This window comes from Dasypus novemcinctus, chromosome 6 (genome assembly GCF_030445035.2).
Source record: "Dasypus novemcinctus isolate mDasNov1 chromosome 6, mDasNov1.1.hap2, whole genome shotgun sequence".
Lineage (NCBI taxonomy): Eukaryota > Metazoa > Chordata > Mammalia > Cingulata > Dasypodidae > Dasypus > Dasypus novemcinctus.
Genome location: NC_080678.1, coordinates 41,023,070 through 41,035,488, shown reverse-complemented (window position 1 = coordinate 41,035,488; position 12,419 = coordinate 41,023,070). Strand labels below are relative to the sequence as shown.

At 38.9% G+C, this 12,419-nt stretch overlaps 1 protein-coding gene across 1 annotated transcript in view; it reads right to left on the bottom strand.

Moving 5' to 3' along the window:
* The window catches only part of HPSE2 (heparanase 2 (inactive)), an 827,209-nt gene that overhangs the window by 48,621 nt on the left and 766,169 nt on the right, over positions 1-12,419 (bottom strand). The window contains exon 10 of the mRNA XM_004457034.4: positions 5,032-5,177. Coding sequence (XP_004457091.1) covers positions 5,032-5,177 — 146 coding nt within the window. The remainder of the gene's footprint in view (positions 1-5,031; positions 5,178-12,419) is intronic.

The window sequence follows — 12,419 nt, the reverse complement described above, 5'->3', positions numbered from 1 at the left end:
CTTAGGACCCTATCTGGACAGGTTAATGAGAGGAAAGAGAAAAACTGGCCTGGCCCCACCTTCAAAGGAGGAGTTCAGAGAAATTCTAAGCCAACTTTGCCCAGGGGGAAACATCATTCTCCAGTAGAAATTGTACCCCTCAGCTTCCGTGTCACTTGGTTGCTTCCAAAGGTGCTAACTAACAGTTGAGTGACCAAGGGCAGGCCAATATATTAACTTGGAATTTAAAAAAAATACAGTTTCTGGGGTCATTCCTGGAGAGGCAATAGATTTAGCAGATTTGGGATGGGGTCTGGGAATCTGTATTTAAAAAATCTTTCCAGGGTATTTGGTAGATGTGTTTAGATTTGGAAACCACTTGCCTGGAGCAATCTATTATGTTTAGGAGAAGAAACTTCCAAAGTATACCCTACTGGCAGTGTATCAGATGATTTTTCCTGCATCTGAATGAGGGCACTTTACTGAGTCCAAGGCTTTTTGGATGCCTGCATTTATGTTCTGATAAGTTATTAAATCACTCTCCTAGCTGGTCCCTCTTCCTCTGGCCCCTCTTCTCAACCCCCTCCAGTATGTGAGCTAGCTTTTCCAGCCAAATGATTTAGACCAGAAGAGAATGCCAATTTATTTGAGCAGACTTAGGTCAAAAGAGCTCTGAAAAAATGCTGGTAGCCTGTTGACTAAAGAACACTGACTATATTCCATTGGTGGGCTTTATTTGCAAACTTGAGGCAGACCCCATTAACAACAGATACTCCAAGCTTCAGAATGTGAGCAAAAGGAGCCATGGATGGGTACCAATTTTGCTGGACTACTGTAAACTCTTTTGCGAACTACCATCCAACAAGTTTCCAAGTTAAGCCATGGGGGAGGAGAGAGCCATGTGCTTGCATTTACGAGGTCCTCCTCTGCAGAGCTGGGGCAGAATAAGCTCTTGGAGACTGCAGAGGAGAAGGGTGGGATGTGAGGAAGTGGTGGGTGGGAGGGAGACCTGAAGTCATAGCACTGCTGCAGGGAAAGCTGTTTTTTCAAGCTACTTGGCAATCGTCTGATTCCCTTTTCACTCTCTGCCTGGGGGACACAAACCAGTACAGAAAGCCAGTCCAGGGCCCAGCATGCAGAAGCTCTCACAGAACTCAGGGAACCTCTTTAGGTAGTAACTGCCTTGTAGGCTGCCTCAGCTATCCCCCTCCTTGCCTTGACTGAAGGACAAGGACATAAGCAGAGGCTTCTTAGATGCGAAGACACGTTCCTGGCTGGGAAATGCCACACCAACTTGAAAGTACTGTGTTGAGGATCCATATTCCTGAAGAATATACATTCTCTACCCACAGAAAAATAATCTTGGAGGAATATCTGTTACCTAAGAAGTTGGGGTCCAAAGGCTTGGATTGCAGGCAGTTGCTGACTTTCTTACGTCATCAAGTCTAAGTGGCCTTTGGTTATTTTAGCGAGCATATCTTTCTGGAGAGATGGTGTCTAGGTAGAATATCTTAGTCTCTGCCTCACTCATGATGAGACTTTTTCACCAATAGAGAATCCATGTATCTGGAGTTCATCTTCCTACCTGACATCTCTGTGTTGCCAAGGGAGGAGGAGGAAGTGATTCAGGAAACGGAGGCTGGAATTGGAATATCCTGGATGTAGGAAGTGGAGGATGTCATATGGGAGGTGCATCTTGACTTCCAGATAGAAAACAGTCCCTGTTCTAGAGATGTCTTTGGTGAAGCTGGAAGACTGGGAAAGGGAAGGGAGTGTGATGCTTTGGAATCTAGGGACACTCCCAGTGAAAATCAATGTGTTTGAAAACTGGGTTGGTCCAATGAATCCAAATCTAATTCAAAGACTTTGGGTTCGGTAAGAGTCAGGCCATGTTTTGCCAAATATTTTTTCCCCTTAATTTCTAGACTCCTGAGTATTTTAGGGGAAATTTAATCCACATGTTTCTGATTCATTTACACTTAACTCATCAAAATATCATTTTGTAAGAGCTATTTGATGTCCAAGAAGCCTCAAGAACCTTTTTTATTAGTCCTTAAAAAAAACTTCTTCTGAAAAACAGGAAGTCATGTTTTGCCAATAATAAATGAACATGAACCCCAAAAGACTTGCTTTTGATTCAACATCCACCAGGTTCCAATTGGTTCTGAATTTGGCTAAGAGCCTCAGTTCCTCCCCAGAAACATACATTATCTCAACAGAATGGTTCATAAAAAGAAGATTTCCCAGTCAAAACTTGTTCGTTATCTGAACAAGAAGATTTAGGGTCAGAACTGCCATTTTGCCAGTCTCCTAATTTGTTAACTCTAAAGCAGAAATCACAAAGGCACCTATTGGTGTTGATGATGAGTATCTAACTTTTTCTCTTAAATCAATCATAAGAGCCAACTCTCTATTATTAATAGATCACAAAAGACCCACAATGCAAGAGGCTGCCATGAGAGGAGGAATTGTAATACTATCTTTCAGGGAGATTGTAGAAGGGGTTCCTGCAGTGAATAGGAAATTGACTAAATGACCTCTAAGAGTTCTTTGCAAATGTAGAATTATTTGCTTCATTAATGTTGTTACTTGCATATAGAGATGACTCTGCAGAACCTTCATAATTCAATAAGATAATACAAATACAAATATTTGGCACACTGCTTGGCAAATAGTAAGTGTTCAATAGACACTGGAGTGCAGGAGCTGTTGTTTTAGTTAGACACCTTCTTTGTTGTTCTATTAGTAAGTTCAGTTTTCCTAGGCAGTCCCTGTTTTTGACCAAGGATGTGTATTTTTGGAGTATTGTTCAAGGTTGAAGAGCATGAAGTCAAGATGTCCATTATGGGGAACATTTTGTGGTGTTGGACTCATTGGCCACACATAGGTGGATCAGTTGTGCTTCTTTATGATGGTTCTGGAGGTTATGGGGGCACAGAGAGGGCACGTGGCTTCCCGGAGAGGAGAAAGGCTATTTCTCCCATCCTTGTGCCTCCCCATCTGGAGGAGAACCTTAGTCATCTCAGTGCATCCATTGTGGGCTTTCTTTTGTGATCTAAGAGGAACAAAAAGACATTCTTCCCTATGATTGTCATGTGTAGAATAGGTTGATAAAATCTTTCTTTCTTTTTTCACTAGGGAGAGGGATGGGCAGTACTAACAGAAGCACAGAGGCCTTATTCCCACAGAGAGGTTCTAGAATGACTCCCCATAGAAAGCAGAGGAGAGCTGGTGATATAGAGATAGGAGTCTTGAACCCTGATAACTTCAGTTACTTGCAGTTTCAAGCTAGTGAATGGAATGGCTCCTAACCACTTCATCACAACACCTCCTCCTGGCTGATGTGATGCTATCAAAGGGGAAGAGAACTATAACTATCAATCAAAAATAACATCTTGATGCCTTATTTCTACATTCATTCATTTATCAAACATTTACAGAGACCTTCTTCATGCTAGTCCCTAAGGGAGATACCAAGAGTACAGAAATGAATGGCCCTGAGTTCATGGTATCCTCAGAATATTAACGACAACTTCCCACAAGAGTATGAAAGAGGATTAGGGGGAAATTTGAAATAAGACTATGTGACAACAATTTTCCCTGGGTCCTCAGGCCAGTAGTATAAAGGCCACAGATTGATGCGCTTTCCAACAGGGACAGAAGGTGCCAAGAGTCCTTTTTCTCTTCTGAGGCTGGGGTCCACCTTTTGGGTGGTTTCCTCAGTCCAGGGTAGAGACAAGGAATACAATGTTTCCTTGTGTAGTGATCAGATAACTCCAGGCCAAGGCCATAAAGCAGTCACTCTCTGTCAGGTATTGGACTGAGTTTCCTGTTCAGCAAAAAGGATGTTGAAAGCCTTCTGGCCTCTGCCCAAACCAGCCTCCCTTCATCCACAATAGGCACTTGTGTCTACAGACAAGACAACTGGCCCGCTAGTCCCCCTCTGCTCAGAGTGATTCTTTGAAAAATCTTATCATGATAAATTAATTGGCTTGGCTCCTCTCTCATCAAGGAAGGCGAAGGAGCGTCTGCTGTAACCTGACCACTCAGAGCTCTTTGTGCTACCCACTCCCCTTGATCAGCTCCTGATGGGCCTGGGCTGAATGAAGACCTGGCTGGAGGCATATGCCTATGCCCCACCCTACCACTGCCCCCCCAACCCCTTATTTTCTTGGTTAAGGAAAAAAGAGTTCTCTTTTCCAGGACTGCTTACTAGGCCTCTTAAAGAGGAAGTGATGTAACAAAGCCATATTTGGTCAAATGAGTTTTCTCTAGGCCCATTTTAAATTTTTACCTTATGGTTCTCATGCTTTAAAAATATTTTATCTGCCAAACTCTATTTATTTACTGGAATTAATTTTCCTGTTTGTTTTAAAGGCAACTTTAATGCCAATCAGCTCAAAAAGAGAACTCCACATTACCACAATGAGTTAAGTCCAGACCAAAAGAAAGGAAGCCCAGGTTTTAGTCTCTTAACCTTTAAACCAGGCAAAAAGATTTTTGAACTACTGAAAATGGCTCTAAAGCTGGCATGACTCCTGTTGGGCATTCCTTCAGTTCTGCGGATCCTAACCGGGAACACAAAGGCCTAGAGCTAGGTTTCCAGTTAGTGGTGTCACTCTTCATCAGGTGGCAGGGCATAAACTCAGAAATGTAGACTTCTTCAATCTCTGCTAGTGAATCATACGAATAGATTCTGCACTTCTCACCTTGGAAAGCCTCGTGGGCGTTATATAAACTGGCAACAAGAAAATGCTAGATAAAAATGTGCTGGACAAATAAGTAAATGAGCAGATGGCATGCGTTTTATGAACCTTTTATGAATATATCCCATAAGTGTGAGAAGGGGGTTCACTTGGAGCAAAGGCTATTTATCATAGGTCATTTGAAACCCTGCAAAGAACAGGTATAGTGATTCCAGAGGCAGTTTTCAACTAAGGAAGATTAGTGAGCAGAGAGAAGTCTTGAAGGGATACTAAAGAGAATCCTAAAGGGCTGGAAGTCTGAAGCCCCTGGGGGTGGTCTCTCTGTGATATCTCTCCGAAGACTTACTTGTGGTGGTTTGTGCAGTGCGCATAAATCCTTAGTTTGTCCCGGATCACTCGGCCTGGCCGTGGCTTCCGCTGGAGCCCAGCCACATGTACAGCCAAGACTTTGGGGCCGATCAGGCGCTTGTAAAGGAGAGAGAGCCAGTAGTCCTGAGGAGAAGAGAGGAGGAGAATCAGAGAGAGTGCACGTCCAGGTGCTCCAAGCAACACAGATAGACGCAGGCCAGAAAGCACTTCTCACCAGCAGTGGTGACCGGCCAGCAGTGAGACCCTAACCCTGTAGGTCAGCCCATGAAGCGCTCACTTTGGGTTGATGACAAAGCTGGCAGTCTAAGGTGGCCATTTCACTGACTAGATGAAGTGTATGTGGAAGGGACCCAGAGCAGCAGAGGAGCAAAGGAATTGAAATTTTTCATCTGTAACTACCAGTTTAGCCCTTAACTTTTCAATTTGATATTCCTACAACTTTCATATTGGCTAATGACTTCTATCTAATTATAGAATGGAAGATTTCAAATCCTTCGGATTGTCCTCAGTATAGGAATCCAAAATACATATTCCAGATATTGCCAGTAAAGACTACTAGCATGGTGGGAAGGAAATGAAGCTTCTCCAGGCAGGATCCAGAGTCCTTAATTCCAGAGCCAGGAATTCAAACTGAAAAATGTTTGTAAATCATTGTGCTACTTCTTGGTTATCCTTAATAATTCTAAAATAACAAGAAAAATTCTAAAATTGAAAAAAAAGGTGATGCATTTAACCATTCCAGGGTCCATTTGTAACTGATCAAAAACTCTGCAGTCAGTAACCCACACATTTATCTAAAGTTGCAAAAGTCTACCCACCACCACCTGAATTTATTTCTGCTATTATCAGGTTTTGCATTTGTATTTGATTCAAATATAAAATGTGCATTTGTATTAACAATCTATTATCACTTATTATGAGGTAAAGACTTCAGTATTGGTAACTTTGCCATGTTAGACAGGGCTTCCTAATTCATCCTGAATATGTCTAGGGACATCCCCAACACCCCCGTTTCCCCACCCCCACCCCACCCCCCCGGAATTCAATGATTCTACTATTTAGTGAACACTATCCAAAGTCTTAAGGCCGTCAATTATGTTTTTCTCAACCTTCATCTTTCCAGCCAGAAGTCTTATAATTGTCTCCGTTTTTCAAAACGTGGCCATTTGTATCATTAACTGCTTAAAGACATCTGACCAATTGCATAAATCAGAACAAAGTCTCTAAGTCCCTTTGCCACCAGAATAGTTCCATATCTGCCCTGATTAGAGGGCTCCAAGCTTTGCCCAACCATTGACCTCAACTTTAAGTAGCCTCAGGAAGACTGTGAAATATGGTCTTCCAATATTTAAAAAGGTAAATATTTAATCATGGTCAAACATGTATATGAAAACTATCTCACCGGTTTAATTTGCTTTATTTTAATTTCAATTTCTATATTTTTATTGATTTTTATTTTGTGACGTGACTATCACATCATGCATATTTCCAGGGGATATCTACCTTTTTCTTATTAATTTGTAACATATCTTCTAATATTAGTGCTAATGATTCTTTGGAATGTATATGTTGCAAACATTCTGTCCAAGTTCATAGTTTGTCTTTTTTTTTTACTTTTTATAATTTGACACAGAAAGTTAAAAAATTTTACAGGAAAATATATCTATCTTTTTATTTTGATTTCATCTTTTTCTTTTATTCATAGAAAGTCCTTCCTGACAGAAGGATTAGATGAATTTTCACTTATATTTCTTCCAGTTCTTTTACATTATTATTATTTTATTTAACCTTTTAATTCATCAGAAAATCTTTTGGTGTACGGTACTAGTAAGATTAAAGAAAAAAAAAATTTGGTAGTTGTTGTAGGACCACATAGTAAATAACATGTCCACTCACCACTGAGCCCATCTTTACAACATAATAAATTATATAATTATATATAATAAATTATATATACTTGTTATTTATGTGTTATGTATATCATAATATATTGCTAAGAAATATATATAATTCTGAACCTGGACTTTCTATTATTTTCCACCGCACTCTTCATTTTTGTAGCAATTCCTGATCGTTTTAATTCTTAAAATTTACATTTTAAACTCTAGAGTTTCAAGACCATTTCATTATAATTTTTTCTGTTTGTTCAAACTTTCTTTAATTAGTCATACCCATTTATTTTTTACAAATAAATTTTGAAATTATTTTCTCATAGTGTTTGTTGCAGAGACGTTTGAAGCTAGCATAATTTTTGTTCTATATGTAGAGAGCCTATTTGTTTATATTTTTAGTTTTTATTTCTTCCACGATTCTTACAGGAGCCATGCTTTAATCCTTGATATCTGAACTTTTACCAGGAATGTAAAATGTAGTTTTATCCATATATTTGCTCCTAACCAACATATTATTTGTTAGCTTTATAAAAGTGACATCATGCTATATGTAATTTTCTGTGACTTTACTTTTTGTTTTTTAACATTTTGTTTTTAAGATTCATCTAAGTTGTTACATCTACTTACAGTTCATTCATTTTCAATGTCGTATAATACTTCATTGTGTGAACATACCACAATTTATTTATTCATTCTTCTGTTGATGGATATTTGGAATTTATGCAGTTTTTTTTCCCTATTACAAACCATGTTGCTTTGACTATTCCTGTTCCTGTTTCCTAATATACAAGTGAAAAACTAGATAAGTCCAGCTCCAACTGTGACTGGGGACCAGTATCATCTAGGTGCTTCTGAGAACCACAAATTCATAGATTTCTCATCAGACCTACTAAATCAGAATGTCCAGGGTGGAACCAAGAAATTGTGCAGCTCTCAGGTAATTCTGATGCTCATTAAAGTTTGAGAAGCTCTGTTCTAGAGTATATTCCTAAAGTGAAATTGCTGTCATATACAGGTATACAAATAATCAATTTTACAGGATAATGCCAAACAGTTTTTCAAAGTGATTCTAATATTCCAACTTACACTCCTTCCAGCAGTATCTGTGTAAGTTCCCCTGCTCTTTATCCATGTCAACACCTTTTATTTTTATACTTCCTACTTTTTTTGCAAATCTTGTGGGCATGAAATAGCTAGGGTTTTTTTTTTTTTAAGAGGTCCTTCTCTATGTACAAGTCATAAAGATATTCTATACTTTGTTTTAACACTTTCAAAGTTTTTTCTTCTGTAGTTAAGCCTTTAATCCATCTAGAATTAATTTAGGCGTATGTTGTGAGATAGGTATCTAATTTCATTTTTCTCATATGGATAGTTTCAGTTTTATCAGCATCATTTATTCAAGTCTTTCCTCTCTTTGGTAATCTATGATACCCTTGTGTGATATATCAAACTTTTGTACACTCGGGGGTCTGTTTCTAGGCTCTCTATTCTGCCCCACTGGTCAATTTTCCTGTCCCTACAACATTACCATTCCATTTTTTTTTTTAAACAAAGCAACATTTTACTACTTTTTTTTCAATAAAAAAGTCACATTTTACTGATCCATTATGTTTAATATCCATTATTTTATAACTTATCTTGAAATCTGGTACAGCAAGTCTTCCTATCTTATTTTTTTTCAGGAATAACTTTGCTATTCTTGGACCTTTGCTCAGTAATAGCCATTTCAGAATCAGATCATCAAGTATCTAAACAAAATGTATTGGGGCTTTGTAATTATATTGAATTTACAGCTAAAATGAAGAAAATTTACATTTTACAATATTAGGTCTTTCTTCTTATCAATAAATATGAAAGGAACCTAAAATAAAGCCTTCCCAGGGGGCAGGTATCATTCTCTTTCTCTCTCTCTCTCTTTAGCTTTGAAGGTGAAAGTTCCATCATGTAGTGGTTTTTAAAAAGTATTTATTTATTTATTTATTTCTCCCCCCTTCTCCATTGTCTGCTCTCCATGTCCATTCATTGTGTGTTCTTCTGTGTCTGCTTGTATTCTCATTTGTCAGTGGCTCCGGGAACCGATCCTGGGAGCCTTCTGGAGTGCGAAAGAGGTGATCATTCTCTTGTGCCACCTCAGCTCCCTGCTCTGCTATGTCTCTTATTATCTCTCCTCTGTTTCTCTTTTTGTTGCATCATTTTGCTGTACCAGCTCTCCATGTGGGGCAGCACTCCTGCGCGGGGCAGCATTCCTGCGTGGGCAGTGCCCTGCGTGGGGCAGCACTGTGCATGGGCCAGCTCACCACACGGGCCAGCTTACCTTCACAGGAAGCCCTGGGTAATGAACCCTGGACCTCCTATATAGTAGATGGGAGTGCAATTGCTTGAGCCACATCCTCTTCCCTTTAGTGTTAAGAAATTATAGAAATAGTGAAATAACTCAAAGGTTGATGGATGTTATTGGTAATGTTTTGGTTTTGGGGTTGGCTGGTGAATTCACAGGTGCTGACTGCATTATTTTTCTTTAAGAATAATATGTAGGTATAGATAATCTTTTGTATGTGTCAAATACTATATTAAAAGATAATAAAAGAAAAATTGTGTATGCATTTATCACAGCTTCCTTTATGAAGACATCATTGATCTACTCAAAGGGAGATAGGTTTCTGCTGAGTTACTTTTACTTTATTTTCAGTTTCCTGAGGGGAATAGAGGATTTGGGTTAGTAAATCAGTTGTTGGTAGGTTCAAATCCAAGGTGAATGTGAAAATTTCACCTTGAGTCTGTGTACTGTTTTGAGACTCCATTTTCACTCTTGTTCTTCAGTTCCCTACTTGTTTTACCTCCTTTTTTAAAAAACTCCATCCCCCCTCTCCCTGTCTTTGTTTATTTCTCTCCCTCATATAAACCAGCTCTCTGCAGAATAAAACTGTTTTCTTTCTTTCTTTCTGTTTATTTCCTTCTTTCTATTATTTTACAATAAATGTGTACCATTTATGTAATCATAAACAAAATTAAACAATGTGGAAACAAATATTTCTTAAGGAAATGATATGCAAAAGAAAGTATTATATTTGTGCATAGAGCAGATTCGAATAAAGAATGCACATCCATATCAAACAAAAAAGAAGAAATTACTAAAAGATGGAATATAATGAGGAATTTTCAGACAATAAATAAGAGTCACCAAGAAGGAAGGCAAATATAATGACTTTTTATGTCAATAATAAAAAAAAAAAAAACTAAAGCAAGGAATGCACTGTAATTTCAAAGGACAAAGAGACATACAGACAGACATTCTTTAAGTACATCAGACAGGAAAACAGATTGAAGAAAAATAGGGTCCATTTATTAGTCTGAAAGGGAAAACTAATAACAGAGGACACTAAAAAAGACAGGGGTTTTAAATCTTTTCTTTTTCTTCAGTATTTGTCAAAAAGTCAATTTCTGTCTGAAAGCTAGACAAAGCAGTGTGTGGAGTGAGTTGAACTGAAATAAATAGGAAAAGAGAAACCAACAGAAGGTTGCAGAATTAACTGGACAAATTGCTGCAGTGTGTCAAGGTCTAAGACTGCATAATCTAATCCAGTGCCCAATAGAGTAACTGGCCTTTCAATTATGGGAAAGTCTGCTGGGTTTATGGCTCTGTGCTAGGCACTAAGGATACAGTGGTGGTGAATGAGACAGATAAAATTCTTGAAATCATGAAGTTTTTAATCTTAAGCTTAAACTTTAGGAAAATGAGGTAGGCAATTATTTAATATCAATAATGATCTTTGTAATGGAGGAATAGGGTAGGATTTGTTGAGATCATATAATAGGAGTCATGATCTAGTCTGGGGGGGGGGGTGGGCAGTGGTTCGTGAAGGAGTCTCTCATTGAGTGACATTTAAGATTTAAGGAAAAAGCTAGGAGGGGACAGAAAGTGCTCTGAAAAGAGGAAGGGCATATTTCAAGGCTCTGAGATGGTAGAGTTCGGTATGTTTCAGAATATGAAAGCAGAACAATTCAGCTGGAGCTCTGTGAGTGAAGACGAAAGTGGGACAAGATGGAGATGGCAAGAGCCAGTTCAGGATTTTAGGATATGTCTTAAATGAAAGCCTTTGAAGAGTTTTAAGCGAGGAAGTAATACAATTATCAATTTACATTTAGTAGGCTGACTTTCAAGGATGTGCAGAAAATGGACTGGAGAAAACCACTTAGGAGGCTAGTGGAGGAGAAAGATGATGATAGCTTTGATTAAGGTGGGGAAGTTAAATTAGGGAGAAGAGGAATTTGAGAGATATTTAGGAGATAAAATTGATAGGACTTGGTGATGGATTGGATATAGAGAACAAGCATGAAAAAAAGCATTCATAGCTTTTCAAATGCTCAAATCCTTAACTTTGGAGGATAGGATGGCTATTGGCAGCACAAGCAACAACAGCAGTATTTTCCTTCTGTTCTCAACCCCACCCTTAACCCACAAAAGCTATGTAAAATCAAGTCCTGCCAAGGATAAACAAGTAAAGAACATGTCCAACAAAAACTAGGATCAGAGTGACAATAACTAATAAGAAACTTGAATAGGTTGACACCCGATGCATCCCTGAAATTTACTTCTGACATTTCTTTTCATCATTTTCAGTGCATATAAATCTGATGAGTGTTTTAGAAATATCTTGTCTCTATACACTTATTTACTTGACTGAATACTTCTCATATCTACTATTTACTCTAGAGCTGGGCAAGGGGATCCTTGATTTAGAGGACCATCCTCAGAGCCAAGGGCATATGCCCATTTTGTTTCCAGGGCTTGCTCAACATGGAGTCTGTCATCCTGAGAATGGACCACAGCTCTGGAATGTTCATCACTAAGTGGGAAAAGTGGCAAGTTCCAGTTGCTTATAGAGGTGTGATCAGGGCTTGGGCTTGTGAACTGGATTGTCTACACTGCATACCACAAGACCCCTCATGCTACATGACAGAGCAGTGTTAATAAGGAAGTGCTGGGTCATGCCCCAGGTCCTGCATATAATAGATACTTGTAGCAGTTTGATATTGTTTATGAATTCCAAAAATAGATATTGGATTATGTTTGTAAACTGATCTATCCCTGCAGGCATATTAGATTATATTGGATTCAGAGGTTTCACTTTTACTTGATTAAATAATGATTAAGGCTTTGATTGGGCCATGTCAGTAGGACATTGAGTCCCTGCCCCTTTGGTGGGTGGAGACTCACAAAGAAACTGCATCACAGAGAAGAGAGTTGGGAGTTTTGATCCTGGAGCCCGGGAAGTAAACATGCAGAAGCAGCAGATACGTGAGGAAAGTGAGAAGGTTCCATTAGACTCAGCAGAGGCCGGGGGAAGAGAGATGAGCCGTTCTCCTGAGAGTTTACAGCTAACCTTGTGGAGAGAGGTGAGCAGCTAAGCTTGGAGAAAAATAAGCACCAGGAGAAAGATAAGACTTATCTCATCCTACAGCTGATATTGGA